Raw genomic sequence first — 22,762 nt, forward strand, 5'->3', positions numbered from 1 at the left:
ATGTAATTATGGAAGTAAATAGTTAGCTAATTGTAATCACTGATTGTCCACGGCCAAATTTTGTCTCGTTCAGCCAACATTTTTTTATCAAAAGCATTTTCTTAAAGATGCCTATTTTCTCCACTGTGATTGTTGGTCAGACATAGAAATCAGTGTAGGCACGCATATAACTTTGCTAAAAAGCGTGAATGTAGCACTTGTAACAGTGCTAAAATATCGGTATCTTGTTATAACTAATTTACATGTGATCAGTTTAATGTATAATGTAAATGGCCGTGCCTTGGACTCGTTCGACGCGACGTAATTCTGTTCAACTAAACGGACAGAACGAAACTCAAGAAGTCAGTATATAACTACTTGTAAACATTTATATCCTTTGAGATCGCCCCTACCTATTTGATTTCTACCTTCAATTCAACTCGTTCTTTCAGCTTAAGTACAAGATTTTCCTTATTTTTAACTTAAAACAACAATATATTTACGTAACCTGAATATCTTGTAATCTTCTCAACCCTATCTCTACGTAAATTACATTTCCTTTTCGTAATATATTGTCTCTAACCTTTTCCTTTACAATTGAAAAGCTGAACATAACAAGAAACCAAACAAAGAACCGCATTGTTTCCTAACAAGCTTTACGTCTGACTCTAACAATATGTTAGCCCGGGGCCGAAAAGTTGTAAAAACATGTGGTATTAGTGTAACATATGGCCTTTTGAGGTCTTAGCGGTGGTCGATAACATCTCGGCCTAATGGAATCGCGCAAGAAATAGAGGCGCCTTCAGACGATGCTTAAAGTGAAACAGTCGTTGAACTAGATTAGTACGAGTTTAATTAGTTATGGTTTTACGTGCCTTGGAGCTATCTACTTTAGTGTGGCTACCACCATTTTGGCACTGACATAATCGCTATTGAGAACGTAACTTACTTTCTATGCATCACGCTCGTACTCGCATATTAGTGCGAGCGAGATGTATACAAAGTAAATTGCGTTGACGTTAGCGTATATGTCAGTTTTGACACTGTCAGTGACTCATGGTACGGGTAAAGGTACACATGTGTACCGGAATGTCCGCGAACACATGTACGTGTCCCGTTTGTAAACAATGAAAGCGAGAAGGCACATAACAAAGTTTTATTTTATCATAGTGTGAGTGGTATACTCGACATACTCGATCTCTACTGTCAAAAAACGCAAAATTCAATGTTTATGTTACCAAACTGCAGACTAATAGCTAGGTAAAATAATTTAGTTAAGCATAAAAAATTTGAACTTCGCTACCAATAAGTATGATTTCTATTTTATTGCAATTTAGGTAGTTTCAGTGGTGGGAGAATAGAATCATCGATTCTTGATTACATAAAGGTGGACTGGACATAGTCACCAATATCAATAATTACAATCACCGTGTTCCGTGATAGGTACCTACTTATTAAAACCAATTTAAATTTTCTACATACTATTAGAAAACAATCTACAACATGTATGCACGCTATCGTCTATCAAATGCCCGACACTTGGCTTAGGCCTAAACAACTATTTCGTAATAGATTTTTCTTTAACTAGTTTTGTTTGCAAGTTTCCCCGTTAAAGTTGCCTAATCGCTGATCAATTTTTCGATTCGTGATTGGATTTTTCGTGGATGTAATTGATTCTTTTGGTGTAAACGTAACAGTTTAGTACGATTAAACCATTGCCCTATTTTTTATATCATGTGAAGAAATGAGAAAAGGCTGTTAGGAAGGGTATAAATACTATAAAAATCCCTTAGTGTGTTCCACATAAAGTTCTCTTTACACTTATTATTTACGTAGATTTATGATACCTGAGGCACAGAATAAACAATAGTACTAGGTACAGAAGATTCACTCTCTAACAAAACGCATCTATTACGACAGATATGACCGTTAGGTGGCGCATGCGCGAACAGGAGTCCGTTCCGTAGCGGTGCGCGGCAATTACTATGGCTAGACCTCAGAACTGGGGGCGGCCGCATGTACTTGTAGCGGCGCGACGAAATCGCGGAGTGAGTCACGCCTGCCTGAGGGCCTACCCCAAACACCGAAGTTCACAAATTTCGGGCATCTTTCTCTTTTACTCCAATTAAGGCGTAATTAAAGTGACAAAGATAGTTGCTCGAAATTTACAAACTTCGATTTTCGCGATTATAGTCGTGTGCAGAATTAGGTGTAAACTGATAGAATTTGAAAAGTATTTTTATTATAGTATTTATTTAAAAATGTGATTATGATGATATGGAGTTTCATAAATAAAACTTTAAGTTATAAATAGTATACGATTCATACGATAAAGCGACAATTTTATGACGCATAAGTCCGGAACTGTTAGATTATTTTTTTCAAAATTTTAATACGAATGTAGAGATAGAATAGATTATCAGACTTTTATCATTAAATGAGTAGTAGTACATTTTCATAGTTTCCTGTTTAGATGGAACACATATATGACTACATACTTGTAGTCCAGGAAATCGTGTAGGTAGTAAGGAAACAGGAAGTGCACAGGAAATTGTTTACCGAGGAGTTACGGCCCACACGGGGCTCGTGAACAGCATGGCTTCCTATTATTGACGTAATTAATTATGTTGCGCCCAGGATCTTGAGTGGACGGCGAATGGGGGAGCTAGTGAAGTAGTGGGAAGTTATTATAGCCTGCTAATGGCAATTGTAAAGGAAAAATTGTGCTGGCTGTCGTTTTAATGACGCTATTACTTCCAGTTTCATTAAAACCGACAGATACGGCATCTGCCGATATCTTTTACGTATTATTTGACAGAGCCCACACACGAAGGTGTAATATATTTTGGTATCTGCCGATATCTTATCGCAAGGCGTCTGCAGATGCCTTAAGATGCCTTGCGATGTATCGGTCGGTGTATTTCGTATCTCTCACAATATAGGTGCTAGACAGAGAGCGATATATATTGTGGTATCATTGCGTGTGTGTTAGCGATACTCGCAGATATCTGTCGGTATCTGCCGATATCGGCCGATGGCCATCTGTGATGAGCTTGAATGCTCTTATCCTCAATAGTACAAATTAAATATGTTTCACACTTCCGCAATATCTGTACCATAAAAATAAAACATATACATACATGTAGTGTTTCTCATCGGGATAGTACGTAAGGCAAACGAGAATTATTGGGCAAATGTTTACTTGCACAGATATATCATAACGTATAAATATAATGTCTCGAGCCGAGCGGAAAAAAATGGTAACAAAATCTCTATTCGTTGTACACTTATAGTTATATTTACGAGTAGCAAACCTTTTCGGTTAAATCTAGAGTCTAAGTACGCGCTGAATTTTACATCAAGGATAGGCCAAGTTAGCTTGGTCTGACTCGTAATAAATATTTAGAATGACTCGTCCAATCGACACATAAAAACTTAAAATAACATTGGAATTCATACTGAATTACGTCTTAAACTTGTAGGGTTGGGAATATTACGCGAAACTGCATAGGTGGCGCCACTACCACAATCTGAGGGTCTATCGCGAAACAAGAAAATCGAAATTTTATTATCTAACATCTCTGTCACTCTTGCATATTCGAGCGATAAAGAGGCAGATAGCGAAATTTCGTATTCGCGTTTCCTGACTTTCCCGGCATGTCCTCTGTAAACAAACCGCCTTGATGCATCAATGTCATATTTTATTATATTTAGATCAGTACGGTTTCACTTACTATTATTTTTAGTCGCTTTTGGCGAGATGTTTCGGATTCTTCGGGAATCCTTCCTCAGGCACGAAACATGTCGCCAAAAGCGAATAAAAAACCGTACTGATCTAAATATTTCGAAATGTCTCACGATAGTTTAAATTCGATATTTTATTATCTCTGAAAACTTGTCAAAAACCTGTTAAAGGTACAGTATGTATAAGTTACTCTATGGTTTCCTAAAAAGGATAGTGCTGCACTCTGGTGGCAGAACATTGCAGTAATATCGCCTATTGCAGTACTGGACTGCAGTTGGGTGGCTTTACGGTACTGTAAGGAAATTGGATACTACTGGTATTTCGACGTAATCACTTTTCTAGCAAATTATCTGGGGACCATGATTAGGCAAACCAGGCAAATAAATATTACACGCATTGTAGAAACGCAGTGAATTGGTTTTATCTACGAAAAATTTATTTTCGAAATATCGTTATTTTCCAAAAATATAAATTCATATCCCGTGTACGCTAAGGTAATGAATTATCCCAGGTAATAAATGCTTACTTTAAGGCTAATCCAGAATGCTTGACCACAGTATTCAAAAAAGTACAAAAACTGTCACTTCAAATACCACTATTCCCATAGATAAACTCAATTCAATCTATCCTTCAGACCTTCCATTCTGTCGCGACGTATTAAAACTGCAAAAGGTAAAATAGATGTAAATCCCAAAAAGGACAAAGAGCCCGTTCAATCCAATCTCGAGGGGGAACCGGTACGCGTGCCGCAGATCTGAATAAACAATAGTTTATCAAAGTTTTCTGTTTAATTTGACATATTTTGTTTAAATGGAAATGTTTGAAATGTCTACAATTTGACTTATTACTGACGTAACTACTTCGAGCAGTAGACCTGATATGAAATTTGTTACAAGTAACACATAATTTGCAATGAAACGGGGGAAAGACGAGTCAAATGGATACCTTTTTACACACTTTTATTTAGCTTCACTCCGTATATACCTTTGTATATAAATATATATAGTGCTTCAAATCTTGTAACTATAATTTGAACCGCTTCCCGGTATCTGATTCAGTTGAAATTTGGAGTACTGTCGTAATTCCGGTGACAATGCAATAATATGCTAACATGGAGGTGTTCTGATGATGTAGTCGGTAGATAGCCAAAGGAACTCCTCGATGGAAAACACAAACACATCAAGTTTAGGCTCGTTAGAAAGGTCTCAAGAAGTATTCGATAGACATGCAAATGAGAAGAAGTACAGTCAGCAATAAAAGTGTGTCACAAAAAATTGTTTTTGACAGTTACTTGTTTTATATACGTAGCTTATTTTGTGTGCCACTGCTGGGCAAAGGCCTCCCCTTTCTTCCGCCCTCGTCGCGTTTTGATGCATGCTCCCGCCAGTCGCTGCAAAATGCGTCGAGGTCGTCATCTCTTTTTTGGTCTGCCTCTGCCCCGGCTAACGCGGTGTCCATTTGGTCCATGGATACCTAGGTTATCTAATTAAATATTGCGTTTTAGTGTGTTGTTCGATGTTTTTGATCTACCCCTACTGAAAAGTTTTGCGTTTGACTGTACTTTCTATTCATTCACGTTTTTAAAAGGGAACCTTACCCTTGCAATTTGTATGGGGTCCGCAGGTTACTTATTGAGGAGTTTCGAGTCAAACTTCAGGTAATCCGGCGGACGCGGCATGAATAATTTGGCAACTTCGTAAAAAGCGGATAAATTTAAACGCAGAGCAAAGTTTGTTTTTATACTCTTCTTCTTCTTCTTATATAGTAGCGGAAAATAATATATCATATTTTTTCAGATACATTAGCTTTTTTTTGGTAATTTCTCAAAAACGGCTCTAGCGATTTCGATAAAATTTACAATATAGGGACGTATGAAAAGGACAATTCGATCAAACTAGGGTACTAAATATAAAATAATTAGTTCGCCCGAGTTTTCGCGGTAGCCCGGTGGGTATTAAATTGTAATGATTCGATTTAATTTTCAAACCAGAGGCTAACGAGGGTAAAAAATCGATCCATCTAGATTTTATTGTTGATACGATTCGCTTTTGAGTGTTTTCAAATAAGAAATTCAATATTTATAACATACATTTATTGGTGTGTGTGAAGTCCCCAATCCGCATAGTGCTAACGTGGCTGCCTGTTGGCACGTGCTGTGGGACTTCAGTATACAATATGGTCGTGACGATGATACAATTATTGTTTATTTTATATGATATAAAGTCCTAATTTCACGAATTTTCGAATGAATGCCTGCAGGAATGTGTTTGACGACCGGTCTGGCCTAGTGGGTAGTGGCCCTGCCTGTGAAGCCGATGGTCCTGGGTTCGAATCCCGGTAAGGGCATTTATTTGTGTGATGAGCACAGATATTTGTTCCTGAGTCATGGGTGTTTTCTATATATTTAAGTATTTATATATTATATATATCGTTGTCTCCCATAACACAAGCCTCCTTGGGCTTACCGTGGGACTTAGTCAATCTGTGTAAGAATGTCCTGTAATATTTATTTATTTAAGAATATAGGAATATAGAATTATTGTTTGCCGCTACTGTATATTATGGCGACTTAAAGTGGACCACCACTACTATCATAGTGTATTTAAATGACATTGTGATACCGGCTTAAAAGCTCAGCTTAAAAAAAAGAAATAATATATATTTATATAGGTATTCGCGGGCTTGGTTTCCGCAACTCGACGTCTTATTATGCGCCTATTTTGCGTGTGATATACGGCGCGATTCGGGAAATGAATTAGAGATTCACTAGATATGGAATAGTAAAGATATGTGACGTTCCACGGCAAAAGGCACCTTATGGCGGCTGGCGCTTATGTCGCAACGCCGCAAATTGTTGCGGCGTTGCGACGTAAGCGCTATCCAATATTAATTATAGCGCCACTAATAATAGCGCAAGCGCCAATCGCCATAAGGTAACCTTTACCCGTGGGACGTCACATCATATCTAGTGAATCTCTAATAATTCATTTCCCGAATTGCGCCGATAGTTTACATGTATAAACAGTTGGAGCACAATTACCCAGTGGGGAAGCAAAGTAGGCACATTTTACAGTACCTAAGTATCTAATTCTTGCAAGTCACAATTGTTTAACATGGATTTAGAAATTTGACATAACACAAAAGAAAATTTCGGGAAAAACGAATATATCAAAAGCATAAATATCATTGCCACAAGCTAAGCTTATCACAAGACTCCCCTATCAGGCTGACAATAATAATTCACAATTTATTTATTGCTTTATAATCATGTGTTACATAAGGTCAATAGGTAAAACTAAGTAACAAACTATTATTCCTTATGACCTTACATTCCTTGTAAGATAGAAGATAGGTTATACGTTAGGGATGTTACGGAGCTTCGGTTTTGGTTCCGTTTAGTCGGAATTTCCGATTAGTATTACATCCGCTTCGGTTCCGGTTCCGTTACTTTTGAATCGGAAGTTATATCGGATGTCAAAGCTTAGTGCGGCGGCGGGACATGAGCGGCGTAAATCAAAAACAAACAGGTTTATACCTATTAAATATATTAAACCGGCGGGTTTATACCTGTCATTCGCTCATCTCCTCGCTTGCCACGTGCTGCACTAACACTGTTCAGCGTTGGAGCTAATGGCGACCAAATGAAAGTACGTAGGGATACTAATAATCAGGCTGGTTGGGAAAAGTGATTCGATCTACATACATGTAGAAGTTTATATAGGTAAGTACAGCGCCACACTATGACACTACGGATTGGTTATGAACTATTACATATATTGACATAGCTAACTGAGCTTAGAGAGTACTTATGCTAGTACACAAGAGTTTCGGTAGATGTCACCTTAATGAGGTTAATTACATATCATAGGACTGTGGTGCCACCTACCGACGATTGAGAGACTTAATCTATCTAGATTCTAGATTAGGTAAGTAAGTATTTAGGTATGCTAATACCTACTTATCTGTTACTTATTCAGATAGGTCTTAACAAACACTAATTAGTTGTTTTGTATTATTCGTGTTATTAAATTAAAATACCTATTCGTATGTGTTGTGTAATGTGTACCTACTGACAGTACTGAATCAGGCTCCGATTCTGGTTCCGGTTCCGTCTTTGCTTTGGATTCCGTTTCTGGTTCCGATAAACTAAATTTAAAACATCTGGTTCCGCTTTCGGTTCCGATAAAACCACATCCGGTACATCCCTTATACGTACGACTTTAGTTTCACAAATAGAGCAATTACGGTTACCTGAGTTTCATGAGAAGATAAAATCAGCAGTGTGCATAAACTAACAGATATGTGCAAAGTTTTGGGCAACCAGGTAAACAGATTCCTATTTCCTTAAATGAGCTTAGATAACTAGAAAAGTATCCAAGTTTGCTTTGGTAACCTTTCTTGCTGACTGAAATTAAGGTTGTAGGTACTTGTTTTGGCCTTAAACAAAATTATGTTAAGAGTAATGTGCGGTGTTGTTGAAACCCTAAAGCGCCGCAAAAATGCTGGTCTTACAAACAACCACATATTTGCGGCATTCGCGGTAGAGACCCTGGGGCCGTGGTCGTGACGCAAATAATCTTTTTGAGGGCCTAAAAAACTGATTGGAACTACGGGTGACCCTAGGGCTGGTTTATTCATAGGCCAAAGAATAGACATAGCTATTCAGCGTGGGAATGTAGCCAGCCTTATGGGCACCCTTCCGCAGAGGACAGATTTAGGGGACTTAAGATAGGTGGGTAAGTTTTATTTATTTATTTATTTTATTAGTTTTAATTTACTTAGTTTATACTTAATTTTTATAATAATTTATAAGTTTTGTTACAGTTTTTAAGATAATATGTTGTTTCGATATAAAAAATTAAATATAAAAGTTTATTTCGGAAATTTAAGGATAACTATTGTTTTACAAATCTCCTCGATGAGATAGAAAGTTAAGGATTCGTAAAATTGAATTCCAATTTCATAACTTTATGAACGCATTGTATCAGTACACCAGAACACGAGAAGAAGATACCAAACGTATTTAAAAAGTAGCCAATACGCGGAAACGAGGGGAGTTTAATTCTAGATAAGCGAGTACCGGTAACTAAGTTGAATACTTGTTTTCCAAGAGTTTACTGAACGGTAAACATATTTGTATGTTGGTTTTTTCGTTCGTATTCCCCTTATAACTTTTATCCAGTGTATTTTAAATTTATTGCTATTATACTTAGACATGACAGGAAGCGCTGGTGGCCTAGCGTTAAGAACGTGCGACTTGCAATCCGGAGGTCGCGGGTTCAAAACCTGGCTCGTACCAATGAGTTTTTACATATAAGAACGAAATATCATTAGATATTAGATAGTCGCTTTTCGGTTAAGGAAAACATCGTGAGGAAATCGGACTAATCCCAATAAGGCCTAATTTACCCTCTGGGTTGGAAGGTCAGATGGCAGTCGCTTTCGTAAAAACTAATGCCTACGCCAATTCATGGGATTAATTGCCAAGCGGACCCCAGGCTCCCATGATAATGCCGAGACAACGCGAGGAAGATGATGACATGACAGGAATGGCGGTAAAAAAGTCAATGCCTCCTTTTACACCGGGGACACTGAAATCAACCGCTTTTCCTGTCCGTTAAAACAGAGCTGTAGCCAATAAAAGCGCCGCGTTTAAAATAGGAACGGCAAATCGAAGACGTTTTCTATTTAAACTGGCCTGCTTGCCGTTGGGGACGAACGCATGTTTAATTAAACTGATTGTAAGCAGATGCTTGCATAAAGTTCTTAGTATTTGTAATAGGAAAATTTATTAAGTTTTATTTAAGTCCCCGGCAAGCTCGGTTCTCCATACAAACGTAGTTACGCTCTCATTTTAAAACGATTAGCTAGATTGCTCTGAAACTTTGTACTTACAATGAGATAAGCAATAAAAAAATACAGCGAATTTAAGTTTTTCATACAAAACTTGTTTTTGCTCTATTTCGTTTGTTTACATACTAGAGCTATATAAACTAATTACAGACCTAAATATACCTCATTTCATTGTATGTGCAAAGTTTCATTACAAGCCAACGCGTAGTTTTAAAATGAGATCAAAACTCCGTTTGAATGGTAAGGTGAAATTCGGCCGAGCTTGCCGGGGACTCTTAAATAATAAATAAATCATTTTTATTTCGAGTAACTTTACAGACTCATATAGCTTGTGTTAGTAAGTACTTATAGCTATGTTAATGCTTACATCTATCACTATATATACCGTATAATTATTATCACAAAAATTAACATTACAATAAATAATAAAAAATAAACAATATTGAAATGAACTGACTTATGTTTCTAGAAGTACATACCCAAATTAAATATAGATTGTAAAATAATAAGAAGAATTAGGCTAATTTTAAGGGTTGACGCGTTTGAGTCACTCGCGCAACATGTTTCAGAGCCTAGGTCTCGATTTTCAAGCACTAAAGGGGCCCACTGACTATCAGTCCGCCGGACGATATCCGCCTGTCAGTTAGAACAAAAATTTGACTATTCCGAACAACTGACAGACCGATATCGTCCGGTGGACTGTCGCTTATAAACGGAGACCTTGGGAAATACGTGAGTTACCGTAAAATTAGCTTAATGTTAGTATGACTCACGACAGCTTAAATTCGAGTAAGTAAGATTGTTCTTATTGTAGCCAAAATAGTATTACCTACTAGTAGCATTATCTAGGAAGCCGACAATCTTGGGTTCGAAACGACCATTGAAGGTTTCAATCTTGAGCCAATTTGTCATGTTTGCGAGTTTTCAAGGCTTTTAGAAGCATATTGCTAGTTTACGAGAAATTTCTGAACATTTCACAATATATTTGATAGCAGTGACGACATCGTTGAAATTGCCAATATAAAAATTATAAGCGGCTTAAGCGTTTTGCGCCATAACTCGGGAAAACCGATTTTTCCATAAATGAAACCTAGTTGAAGCAATTCCTTTCTTTTATAACGCCCCTATATTATTGATATTTCAAAAGTAGGTTTTAATTTAATTTGATTTTCTTTTCTTTGAGATTTCCATCCACCTTGCACAAACAAAATTAACTCAAATAACTATTAAACACTCCACCACTAATAAGTATTGACTTTGTAATTAAGTATTGCAATAAATTTAAAAGTGGAAAAATTACTGCCTTGGGTGCTTAATAGTTTGGTGCTTAAGTTTAATAGCATCGTTCGCAGACGTATCTGCATATTAAATAGTAGATTGTTGATGAAAAACATCCATTTCTGTCGAGGTGGTTTACTCTAAAGGGGCCCACTGACTATCAGTTCGCCGGACGATATCGGCCTGTCAGTTAGAACAAAAATTTGACAATTCCGAACAACTAACAGGCCGATATCGTCCGGCGGACTGATAGTCAGTGGGCCCCTTAACGCAGTGAGAGCGCCAATAGTCCGAGTCGGAAATGTTGCCTTTCTCCGATTCTACTTTTCTTTTCATTTCGAATACGAGGAAAGTAAAATGCATGTGCGTTTAATAAAACATAACTAACTATAAACTTTCATAGTATTTCTTAAGAGTACTTTTATTTAAAAATTTAGGTGAAAGTATTCAAAAGGATTTAAGAGGAAGATTTATATGTATAATACATCAGCATTGCACCCGTGCGAAGCCGGGGCGGGTCGCTAGTTTAATGTATAAAAACTAAAACTTCTATAAAACTTAAACTAAAGATTGCACCATTGTAGACTGACCAGAACACAATATATTTTAAATAAGCATTTATTAAGTCATGTTATTTACTTAACATATCACACTTGCTTTGTACGCAATACAATAAGTCTAAACTTGGCCACCATTCCCTATGAAATCCAATAAGAATAAACACAATCGTAATTGAAGCCAAGTTCTCAAATGTTTTCTTTTTCCGCCAAAAGAAAGCACTTAATGCAATTTTGGAATTACAAAGTTTTTCTTTGTTGGCGAGCTGGATAGCCCGTCCACTCAGCATGTTGTTCTAGTCGCTTGAAGAGCACTGGCGAATCGGAGGTACCACCGAACCCGGTATATATAGTGTTGGTTAGGAGTCTCGAGACTTCTTCGAGTCCTCTGTTTTAAGAGCCCATCATTGTGCTCACTGCTAAATAATTGTGATTATTTAAATTTGACGATAGATATTTAAAAAAGGGGGCCGCTACGTACTGTATTTTGTATTTAAGTACCTTTTGAATACATCAAACCAGTTTTTATGCCAGTTTCAGATCGAGGTCTCACATAAAACTGGCTCCCAAAACTTGAACTCGCCCGCGCACTGCATTCGGCCTTAATGACAGCCCAGTGAATCGAGCTTAGAATGTTTTTAAGTCTCGCATTTCGCTTGGGATCGCTTGTTGGTTTTGTTTTAACTTTTTTAAAACCTTGGCAGTTATTCCATTCCAATTAAAATGCTGACTACTGGAACTGTAAGTACCAACTTAAACAAATGGACTACGTTTCCCAGTAGGATGGTTGGTAAGTATATGGTATACATTTCCCTCGAAAAACATATAAGCAAGTGAATTTAAATGAGATGCAGCTAAATATTTGTATACTTAGAACGAAATCATCTCGCTAAAGATAATCGTAAAGTAACGTAAACTTCCTCAACGTTGCCTATGCAAAGAACAAAATCTTTCTCACGTTATTAACCCCTTGTCTGTCTAATGATAAGGATAACGATGTTTTCTGCTCTATACAGCACAACAGTTTTTAACCAACGATTTTTGACCCCCACGCACATGAAAGGTTAATAGGAATTACAGATGTAGTGAACAATCTTTTGCCATCGTATTTTCTCGGAAACGTTCGTTTTTTTTTTTACAAAAAAGCACAGGACTTCATCCAATATTTTCGCCAAACTGAAGACAGTTTGTTTGCGAATTTGCCATCCTACTTCTCGGGCCAATTCGAACAACGATCTAGCTAGATATCAACTAGGTATCCACTAGATATGAAACAGAAACGACAACGAGATATTTAAGAAAGACATGTCATATTTGACATTTTCGCGATTCCAAATGTCCTCTTGAACGAGCTCTTTAAGATATTACTTAGACATCCAATGGATATCTAATGGATATCCCAAAACGTCACAATAATTGTAGCGTAAAATGGCAATTGGTTTCTCTAATCGAACTGCTAAAGATAACTATTTGAGAACTAAACTATAACGTATCTATTAGATCTCGTATTGTTCTCGTATCTAGTAATTATAACGTTGTTCGAATTGACCGGTCAGTCAACCTCATTACTTTCGTGCACGTTCGTGCGTTTCCGTGAAAATACGATCGTATAGGATTATTCACTACACATCTGTACATATAGACGAAGAATGCCTGTGTTTTTAAAGGCAGGCAAAATTTGGCATGGTAGGCAAAGTTGTACAAGTACATAGCCTAAATAAAACCAGACGTTCAATTTGCCTATTTTTCGTCGACGTACTATTTAAAAGTCCGGAACTTAGTGAACAAGCTTCGAATTCCTCGTAGGAATCGTAATGGAATGACGAACGAACTTTCAAAGGAATGACCTATAGCTTTCCACATTCAGAATGCTCTCAGTATTTTCTATTTTTAAACAGAGCGGTTGGGGACCGAACATGGAACTCCATTAAAACAGTTATTCCAAAAAGTAGTTTACTCCCAATATTCAATACTTCCAGGAGGCCTTTCAAAATCGAACTCTTTACCGCCTTTCAAATATAAACTTGAATAACGACGTACTGGGTCACATTTGGAACTGCTTCATTAAATAGGAGCTTGCGAAAATAAATGACTGTTTGCGCGTAAAGTTTGTTTGTGTGAGAATGTTTTCGGAACTAAATATGCTCGTCGAAAAGAAGACTAGTTGGAAAAATGTTCCCGCTAACAAACTGGAAATTGATGTTTGATTGTGCACTTGTTTTCATTGGCTGCGCGCTGTGAAAATATTTCCCGATAGTGGATTTTCAAAACAGAACGCAATTTAAAATCGGAGCATTTCGTTAAAGATATAGCGAGATTTATTCGAAATTGGAAATTGCTGTTTGAGTTGTTCATTTGTTTTTAATATGAATGCAGGGACGTGATCGGAATTCTGAATTCGATTCCAACATTGTTTTTGAATGTTTTTTTTTTACTGTTTACGTTTGCTTAAGGCCCGTGCACACCGGATGTGTGTGTGTAGACGTGCGCTTGCACTACACTAAAATGTTAGAGCCGTGCACGCACACGTCAGGGGTGTGCCGTCTCTCATATGGATCTGTATATTACAAACCGTTTGTGCACGTCTACGCCCACGCATCCGATGTGCGCAGGCCTTTAAGTGTAGACAAGTATTATACAGTATCGTATGTCAATCATGTATATCTTTAAACTCCATTCAAGACTTTCATCAGTTGATGGCAACTGTCAACGCATTTTCAAGTAAAGCCTGACCAGAATTGTTTTTTTTATTTTATTTTATTTATTTATTTAAGAAACAAACAGTCTTCTATAGTTATACATAACACTGGAAATTTTCTTAAAGCTAGACTTACAGTTTCCTTAATGAAAATATTTTAACATCATGTTTAATAAAGTTTCTACAGAGTAAAACAGAGCTATTTGTGCAAACAAGAACAAAAACAATAACAACAATAATGAAAAAAAAATAATAATAACGATAGAACTCAGGCGCCAGTGGCAAGCCACCACTGTACATATAGTCCCCATAGTAATGTCGACCACAGGAGTTGTCCCTAAAACATTAAGTAACAGCCTGCAAACCCTGCACATGCCAACCCAAATCATACATACCCTACAAAAAGCTACAAACACATGCCGAATAACTAGGAAATTTTTGACTTCATCTACAATAACAGAAAACACCACTTAATAATTATTTCTTTATTGCTTGGCCGTGGCCCGCATAATAAATATAATACCCCCTAAAAAGGAGAAAAATCAAAACAAAAAATAATAATAATATATATATATATATATATATATATATATATATATATATATATATATATATATATATATGATTATTGTCAAGAGGGCGCTGTTATTCTCAATGTATAGGGCGACAGTTCAGTATAGTATGAAAAAATTAGTTCCAGTGAAATTCCGCAACATCAAATATTCCTGGTCAGGCTTTAACATTGAAGTGCATCAATATATAGGTCCGTTTATATGCCTACCTGGTAGGAATAGTAGGAATACATATGTGACGCACTTTCCTAAACTATTAAAACATCATTCAATAAAGCTAATTTGAGACGATAGAGCACTTTATTCTATACGTACAAGTCTCAACCTATGCTTGTTTTCCTAAAATTCTTCAACGTTCCCATCCCTCAGCCAGAAAAAGGATGAGGTACACTCCAGAGTATTAAATCACCAAGACAAATACCCGGGTCAACACTTCCCTTTAAAATGTAAACACTAAACACAACAGACCAGCGTCGGCTTCTATTTTTAAAGGCACCGGGACGGAATCTCTTCTTTCCGGACAGAATGCAATTTCGGCCGGAAATAAACGGGATTGCTGGATGTTTGTGCGCTTTTGTTGTTTTAAACTAATCATTACTAGAGAGCTGAGGGCTGTATTTTTCCTGTTTGTTGTGAAGTTACAAGCCTTAAATAAAGTGACGCTTTGTACTAGTATTCTCTTTTTTGATGTTCTTTTTCAATGTTGTTTTATGTACAACATTTTAGGAATTGCGCGAGCGCTATTTTTATGTTTAGTTAAAGTTAATATTTAATGACGTGCTAAAATCATTTAATCGAAATGGTGAAAATCTTGAAAGTTTATTATATTATGGTTGTCTGTTAAATCTACAGGTTGTAAAATGCGTAATGGTTCCTCACATTTTTTAATAAATAAATATTATAGGGCATTATTACACAAATTGACTAAGCCATACATCAGTAAGCTCAATAAGGCTTGTGTTTGTGGGTAATAAATACTTAAATACATAGAAAACACCCATGACAATACTGGATTTGAACCCGCGGGACCATCAGCTTCATAAGCACATAAGCAGGGTCATTATTATACCGACAAGGCCAGAACGTTCATGGTTTATGATATATGGTAATGTTGTAAAACGCTACAATGGAATGTTTTGTTTGTTGCAGTGTTCCCGAATGTGCCGCCGGCGCCGGGCATGTCATGCGCTGGAGAAGACCGTAAGTCACAACTTTTTTTTTACCGCTTCTCAGTTCTTACTCGATAAGAGAGGGAGGCCTAAAGCGAGTGAGCTAACGGAAAAGTGCTAAAAGATTTCGTTTTTTTATGGTATTATTAACCAATTTTATTCCATTCGAGAGAAGAATCATCGAACTTCAATATAAGACAAAAAGGCCGTCTCAGTTTGTACTTAATAATTAGCTAGGGTTTTAGGCTCTTCTCCCCTTAACAAAAATTTTTTTGTTGTTCAGTCCAAATAATGACATTATAATATATAAAAATATATTAAAAGTAAGCTAAAATGAAACATTTTTTCTAAAACTGAAAGTATAAATTTATCCAGATTTGATTACTTAGTAATCGTGCCTCCGAACCAATAAAAAGGCAATGTTTCTTGAGTTCGTTTGTCACCCGAGAAATAGCAACCAATTTCATTACTATTTGAAAAAAGAAAATGTTAGCTCAGAAGAATAACATGGCTTGATTTCAAATTTACATAATATAATTCAACGATTTCAGCTCGATGTTAAATAGTATGAATTTTCGGAAGAATCAAAAACGTTTGAAATTACATTATTATGTATTGGAATCCCCACCGGGCACTTTGCATATTGATTATATTTTCTATATAATCCGTATTTACTTATGGCATCATTTCTGCTTCCGTGAGCGTAAATAAGTTCATTTCAAAATTAACCACGTTATTATAATATCACCCTATAAATACTGGCACAATAGCCTGGCTAACCGAGCGCAACGTCAATTGAGCTTTTCAGACGACGTCATCACCATGTAAAAGCTGGCATGGTAATGACCAAACCGTGAGCGAGTTAAAAAACCCTTTAAATATTCTATAACCTGTCTTTCTCGCTCGAAAGTTTAAAAGTAAAGAGTGAATGAGCCCTTTGATATTTTTTTCGACACTGAAGCCCGGGGTTTCAGCCGGAAACCCGTTGAGCCGACGTAAATAATATATTATGTATTAACTGCAGTTTGCGCAGAAAATTATTATCAGATTGTGTTGCTGCTATAATTCTACCAGAACAACTGGCGAGCATTTCAAGTATAGCTTTAATATAAAGGATTTCCAAAGAAGTTCCCTTTTGAAGTAGGGATGACTTTATCGCAAAAACCGACAAAATCTTATTTTTTAATAGTATCGTGTTTTTTATCTTGAATAATTTAAACAGAAAAGTTGCGTTTTTGGATTAAGACATGCTAGTTAGATTAAAAACCACCAATCCAACAACAAACCACTAATCGCTACTGCATATCTGTGATAGTATCTCCCTATTTCCGAAAGGTATTTCTTGTAAATAAATCGCTAGCCTCACTAAATACGCTTTAAACCGATAAGATAGTAGCGATAACGTTTATAGAATCGACACGCCACTCCGATGTCTTGTACCGGCGACATCGCCAAGCATCTAGCAGGTGCTTTATTTTATTTACAATTTTTTATTTCTACACTATACAAAGTTTCATTACCGTTGTAAAGTGACAATCGTGCCATTACCGTGCAAGAATTAGTGACAATCGCGACGGTGCATCGTCATCGTGAAGCAAAGTGTGAAATGGTGTAAGATTGATTACGGGGTAGTGGAGGAGGTGGTGGCCTAATTTGGGTGGAAATGGCAATCGGATGGGCGTTAATTGTATATGGCCCGGGGGAGCTCTTGTTAGCGCCTATGTGTTGGTAATGACGAGGCCGTGCTTTGAGTTTGTGGAACGAGTGAATTGAAAGTTATTTCGCTTTTTTATTTAACTACAAATGAAAATAGTCATTGCGATGGCTGCGTTTTTTTTTTTTGTTGAAATATATTTTCGCGAGTAGTTCAAGCAGTTTTTCTGTATTTAAAAACAAAATTAGTTAATGAAATTGAAGTTGGTTAAAAATTAAACAAAACACCATTGGAAGATTTAAAGGATTCACTGAATACGGTCCGAATTTTCAGGCGACGAGATTTGTGTACACAATATTAATCTAATCTAATAAAAAGTAACGTGTATGACTAATCTTAATTGCTTATATGTTTAACCTTAACAATATTTTTGTTCATTTCCAGGCAGCATATACAGGCGCGGCGCCCGGCGGTGGCGGAAGCTATACCGCGTCAACGGTCACATCTTCCAGGCCAAGAGATTTAATAGAGTAAGTTGTCCAGCAACGGCTCGTTTTCTGGCCCGCCAGGTTTGATGCCACTTTGTTGCACAGCTGGCGTTGATGCTGGATTCAATTAACAGTTGTCTGAACTGGTATATAGTGGAATTTTTTTCATTAGCAAGAAAGTTTGAAGTACTTTGAATGAAAGTTGTAATTTTTTTTACTTAACCGTTTTGTAGTAAGAAGTTAGGCGAGTTATTAAATGGGAGACAATTTATTCCTTTTACAAGCATGCTAGAATATGTTATTCAAAGCATTTAAAGCCCTACCGACAGAAAGCATAAAACATCGCATACGTATTGGTTATCCAGGGACTTAAAAAAATGTAAGAGGGAATAAGTTGTCATTTGGTCGTTTAAAGAAATAAATGTGGCTTTCAATTGTCTCTTTTGGTCTATTCCCATTTGTCCCCGCCCCACGTGACCGCCGCCAGATATGAACACTTAGTGCCAGTTGCACCATCCGCACTTAACAGACTGATCAACGTCAACCGGCGCGCCGCGGCGGTTTACTATGAAACTTTCCATACAATGAAATTTAGCGAACTCTTTAACGATCACAACCAGTTGGTCCAACCGACCCTTATTCTCATCTGTGCCCGGGGGGGACAAATTGGATTGCCTAAACTATGATGTCTTTTAGCCTAAATACCTAGTACAAGTCAGACATGCGTAATAGTCAACTTTTAACTTTTCCCTTTCCAGCGCGCCTTCTGTGCCTTCTGCCAGGACCGCATTTGGGGCCTGGGCCGCCAGGGCTTTAAGTGCATCCAGTGCAAGCTGCTGGTGCACAAGAAGTGCCACAAACTCGTGCAGAAGCCATGCTCCAGTGAGCATGTGGACCCTGTGGAAATCAAGGATGACGCCAATGGGGAGAGCACGCTGGGCCGAGCCTCGTCCGTCAGGTCAGTCAGCCAAGAAGTATCAGAGCAATAGCATCTTCAAATATGGGCTTCTTAACCAAGGCCCCCAAACCCCAAATAACGTACTCGGCCCCGACGCATCTCAGTCAGTCAACAATACTTTTATCCAATACACTTGCTTCACGTTTGTCAGTTCTATTGTCACATCAATCATAGTTGTTTTTCAATTCGTGTTTTCAATAAAAGTAAAACAACACGATTCACGAGCTTCGCCCTATTTATTTGGCTAGCTGCAGCGAGTGCAGCGGTAGTGTTTTTGCTTATCAGGAGAAGATCATATTTGTTAGCTTGAGTTGAGCTTTCTGCATATCAATTATTATTGATTAGGTTTAACAGAAACTTGATGAGTAAACTAGTATTTTAAGCTTCATCTACATTTTCGAAAATGTTAACTGAAACTTTTTCATCCAGGTCTAGGGCAGACCCCGAGCCGCCGCTGCCGGACACGCCGCCCGCGCCGGCGCCGGCGGTGCGCGAGGACCTGGAGCCGGGCTCGCAGCGGCAGTACTCGCTCGACGACTTCGAGCTGATCCGGGTCATCGGACGCGGCTCTTACGCTAAGGTAAGCGCCACTGATCACAGAAAAATTGACAGGTACTTGACGTTAAACTAAAATACGACTAATTCAAGCAATCTATGGTCTACACTCCACATTTTTTACACTGTTTACTTGGTCAAAAATTATAATACTCTAACACGGGCACGATTCGCTGCGCAGTGGCTAAATCATACAGTATATTCGCGAAAAAAAACTCCAAAAAAAGTTTGATGCGATGTTAATCAATGAATTATCAGAAATTTTAGAATACTGGTCAAGGTCAGTAGTTAAAATTGCCCTGTGTTTTGTCTCATATTTTTAATTTTCTTTAAGCCAACTCGTACTGGTAGTAAGTGTTCACGACTGTGTTAGGTTATTTACTTCTTAGACATAAAATCCAAATTTTATATTTCGCAGGTGCTGATGGTAGAACTGAAGCGGACGAAACGGGTGTACGCGATGAAGGTGATCAAAAAGGCCCTCGTCACGGACGACGAGGACATCGACTGGGTGCAGACCGAGAAGCACGTGTTCGAGACGGCATCCAACCACCCGTTCCTCGTGGGGCTGCACTCCTGCTTCCAGACTCCTAGTAGATTGTTCTTCGTCATCGAGTTTGTGCGCGGAGGAGATCTAATGTGAGTTCTCTTTAACTGAAGCTTGGATTTGAAAATGCCTCCAACCACCCCTCCCTCGTTGGTCTTCACTCTTGCTTTCAGATTCTAAGTAGACTGTTCTTCGTCATCGAGTTTGTGCGTGGAGCCGATCTAATGTGAGTACTTTTTAACTGAAACCTGGGTTCGAAACGGCCTCCAACCCCCCGTTCCTCGTGGGGCTGCACTCCTGCTCCCAAACTCCTAGTAGACTGTTCTTCGTCATCGAGTTTTTGCGCAAAGGCGATCTAATGTAAATAAGTACTTTACTGAATCATGAGATCGAAACGGCCATTTTTTAAAGCTAGTCGGACAGGTCATTTTTGTGGATGTTAAACAATCTTGGGCCCAGATGCGAACCTTGTGGAACACCGGAAGGAATATTGTAATAAAAAAACCTGATGAAAAACGATTCAAAATTACGTTAAATATAAAATATATTGAATAATTTATCCTTCTCCTGCCCTCCTGGCATCTACCATGGCATACAAAAAATTCATTTGTATGATTTGTAAGACATACCTCGGTAAAAGCTTTTCTAGGATCAATTGAAATAATGCCATCTATTTGAAGTGACATAAATATAAATAAATAACACAAATATATTTAAAGGTTTTGGCAATATCTGACTGCTAAAATAATTTATTACACTAATATCATCAACCTTATCTACTTGGACTTTGTACTTCATAGGAAACGGTCTCATTCCAGGTTCCACATGCAGCGGCAGCGGCGGCTGCCCGAGGAGCACGCGCGGTTCTACGCGGCCGAGATCTCCCTCGCGTTACACTTCCTGCACGAGCGAGGCGTCATCTACCGCGACCTCAAGCTGGACAACGTGCTGCTGGACCACGAGGGCCACATCAAGCTTACCGATTACGGCATGTGCAAGGTCGGTCTGTCTCTCTCGCACACCTCCTGCAACAGTCATCTACCGCGACCTGAAGCTGGACAACGTGCTGCTGGACCACGAGGGCCACATCAAGCTCACCGACTACGGCATGTGCAAGGTCGGTCTGTCTCTCTCGCACACCTCCTGCAACAGTCATCTACCGCGACCTGAAGCTGGACAACGTGCTGCTGGACCACGAGGGCCACATCAAGCTCACCGACTACGGCATGTGCAAGGTCGGTCTGTCTCTCTCGCACACCTCCTGCAACAGTCATCTACCGCGACCTGAAGCTGGACAACGTGCTGCTGGACCACGAGGGCCACATCAAGCTCACCGACTACGGCATGTGCAAGGTCGGTCTGTCTCTCTCGCACACCTCCTGCAACAGTCATCTAACGCGACCTGAAGCTGGACAACGTGCTGCTGGACCACGAGGGCCACATCAAGCTCACCGACAACGAGCTGACATCGCAGTCTTTGAGTAACGTACATAAATTCTTGATCTCTAGATTATGTTGACTGTTTTCTGGTAAAACTGTATTTCTTACTCCACATTCCTTTTCCTCGTTAATAAATTCGCTAACTTACTTACGGCGACTTAGCAACTTAAGGCGATATTTTTGACGGAAGTGACTGCTATCTGACCTGGGTTTCCTTACTATATTTTCCTTCATTTAAAAGCGACTGGGAAGTAATTCACCAACCCAACCTAGCCCTTCCAAAGCAATTGGAGTAGCCTTCAATTAACCGTTTAAATAAAATTCCAGGAGGGCGTCCGCCCCGGCGACACGACGTCCACGTTCTGCGGCACGCCCAACTACATCGCGCCGGAGATTCTGCGCGGCGAGGAGTACGGCTTCAGCGTCGACTGGTGGGCGCTCGGGGTCCTCACCTACGAGATGTTAGCTGGACGGAGCCCCTTCGATATAGCCCAGGCTGCAGACAATCCCGACCAGAACACTGAGGACTACCTGTTCCAGGTGAGGTGACTAGCCCAGGTGTCTGCGTCGACTGGTGGGCGCTCGGGGTCCTCACCTACGAGATGTTAGCTGGACGGAGCCCCTTCGATATAGCCCAGGCTGCAGACAATCCCGACCAGAACACTGAGGACTACCTGTTCCAGGTGAGGTGACTAGCCCAGGTGTCTGCGTCGACTGGTGGGCGCTCGGGGTCCTCACCTACGAGATGTTAGCTGGACGGAGCCCCTTCGATATAGCCCAGGCTGCAGACAATCCCGACCAGAACACTGAGGACTACCTGTTCCAGGTGAGGTGACTAGCCCAGGTGTCTGCGTCGACTGGTGGGCGCTCGGGGTCCTCACCTACGAGATGTTAGCTGGACGGAGCCCCTTCGATATAGCCCAGGCTGCAGACAACCCCGACCAGAACACTGAGGACTACCTGTTCCAGGTGAGGTGACTAGCCCAGGTGTCTGCGTCGACTGGTGGGCGCTCGGGGTCCTCACCTACGAGATGTAAGCTGGACGGAGCCCCTTCGATATAGCCCAGGCTGCAGACAACCCCGACCAGAACACTGAGGACTACCTGTTCCAGGTGAGGTGACTAGCCCAGGTGTCTGCGTCGACTGGTGGGCGCTCCGGGTCCTCACCTACGAGATGTTAGCTGGACGGAGCCCCTTCGATATAGCCCAGGCTGCAGACAACCCCGACCAGAACACTGAGGACTACCTGTTCCAGGTGAGGTGACTAGC

General features: G+C 39.2%; 1 protein-coding gene across 1 annotated transcript in view; it reads left to right on the forward strand.

The window, feature by feature from the left end:
- LOC134746855 (atypical protein kinase C-like) overlaps window positions 1-22,762 on the forward strand; it is a 180,990-nt gene that overhangs the window by 153,201 nt on the left and 5,027 nt on the right. Inside the window, exons 3-9 of the mRNA XM_063681421.1 lie at window positions 15,832-15,882; window positions 17,950-18,035; window positions 18,752-18,951; window positions 19,381-19,531; window positions 19,925-20,145; window positions 20,872-21,052; window positions 21,821-22,033. Of these exons, the coding sequence (XP_063537491.1) occupies window positions 15,832-15,882; window positions 17,950-18,035; window positions 18,752-18,951; window positions 19,381-19,531; window positions 19,925-20,145; window positions 20,872-21,052; window positions 21,821-22,033 (1,103 nt within the window). The remainder of the gene's footprint in view (window positions 1-15,831; window positions 15,883-17,949; window positions 18,036-18,751; window positions 18,952-19,380; window positions 19,532-19,924; window positions 20,146-20,871; window positions 21,053-21,820; window positions 22,034-22,762) is intronic.

This window comes from Cydia strobilella, chromosome 13 (assembly GCF_947568885.1).
Source record: "Cydia strobilella chromosome 13, ilCydStro3.1, whole genome shotgun sequence".
In the NCBI taxonomy this organism is placed as follows: domain Eukaryota; kingdom Metazoa; phylum Arthropoda; class Insecta; order Lepidoptera; family Tortricidae; genus Cydia; species Cydia strobilella.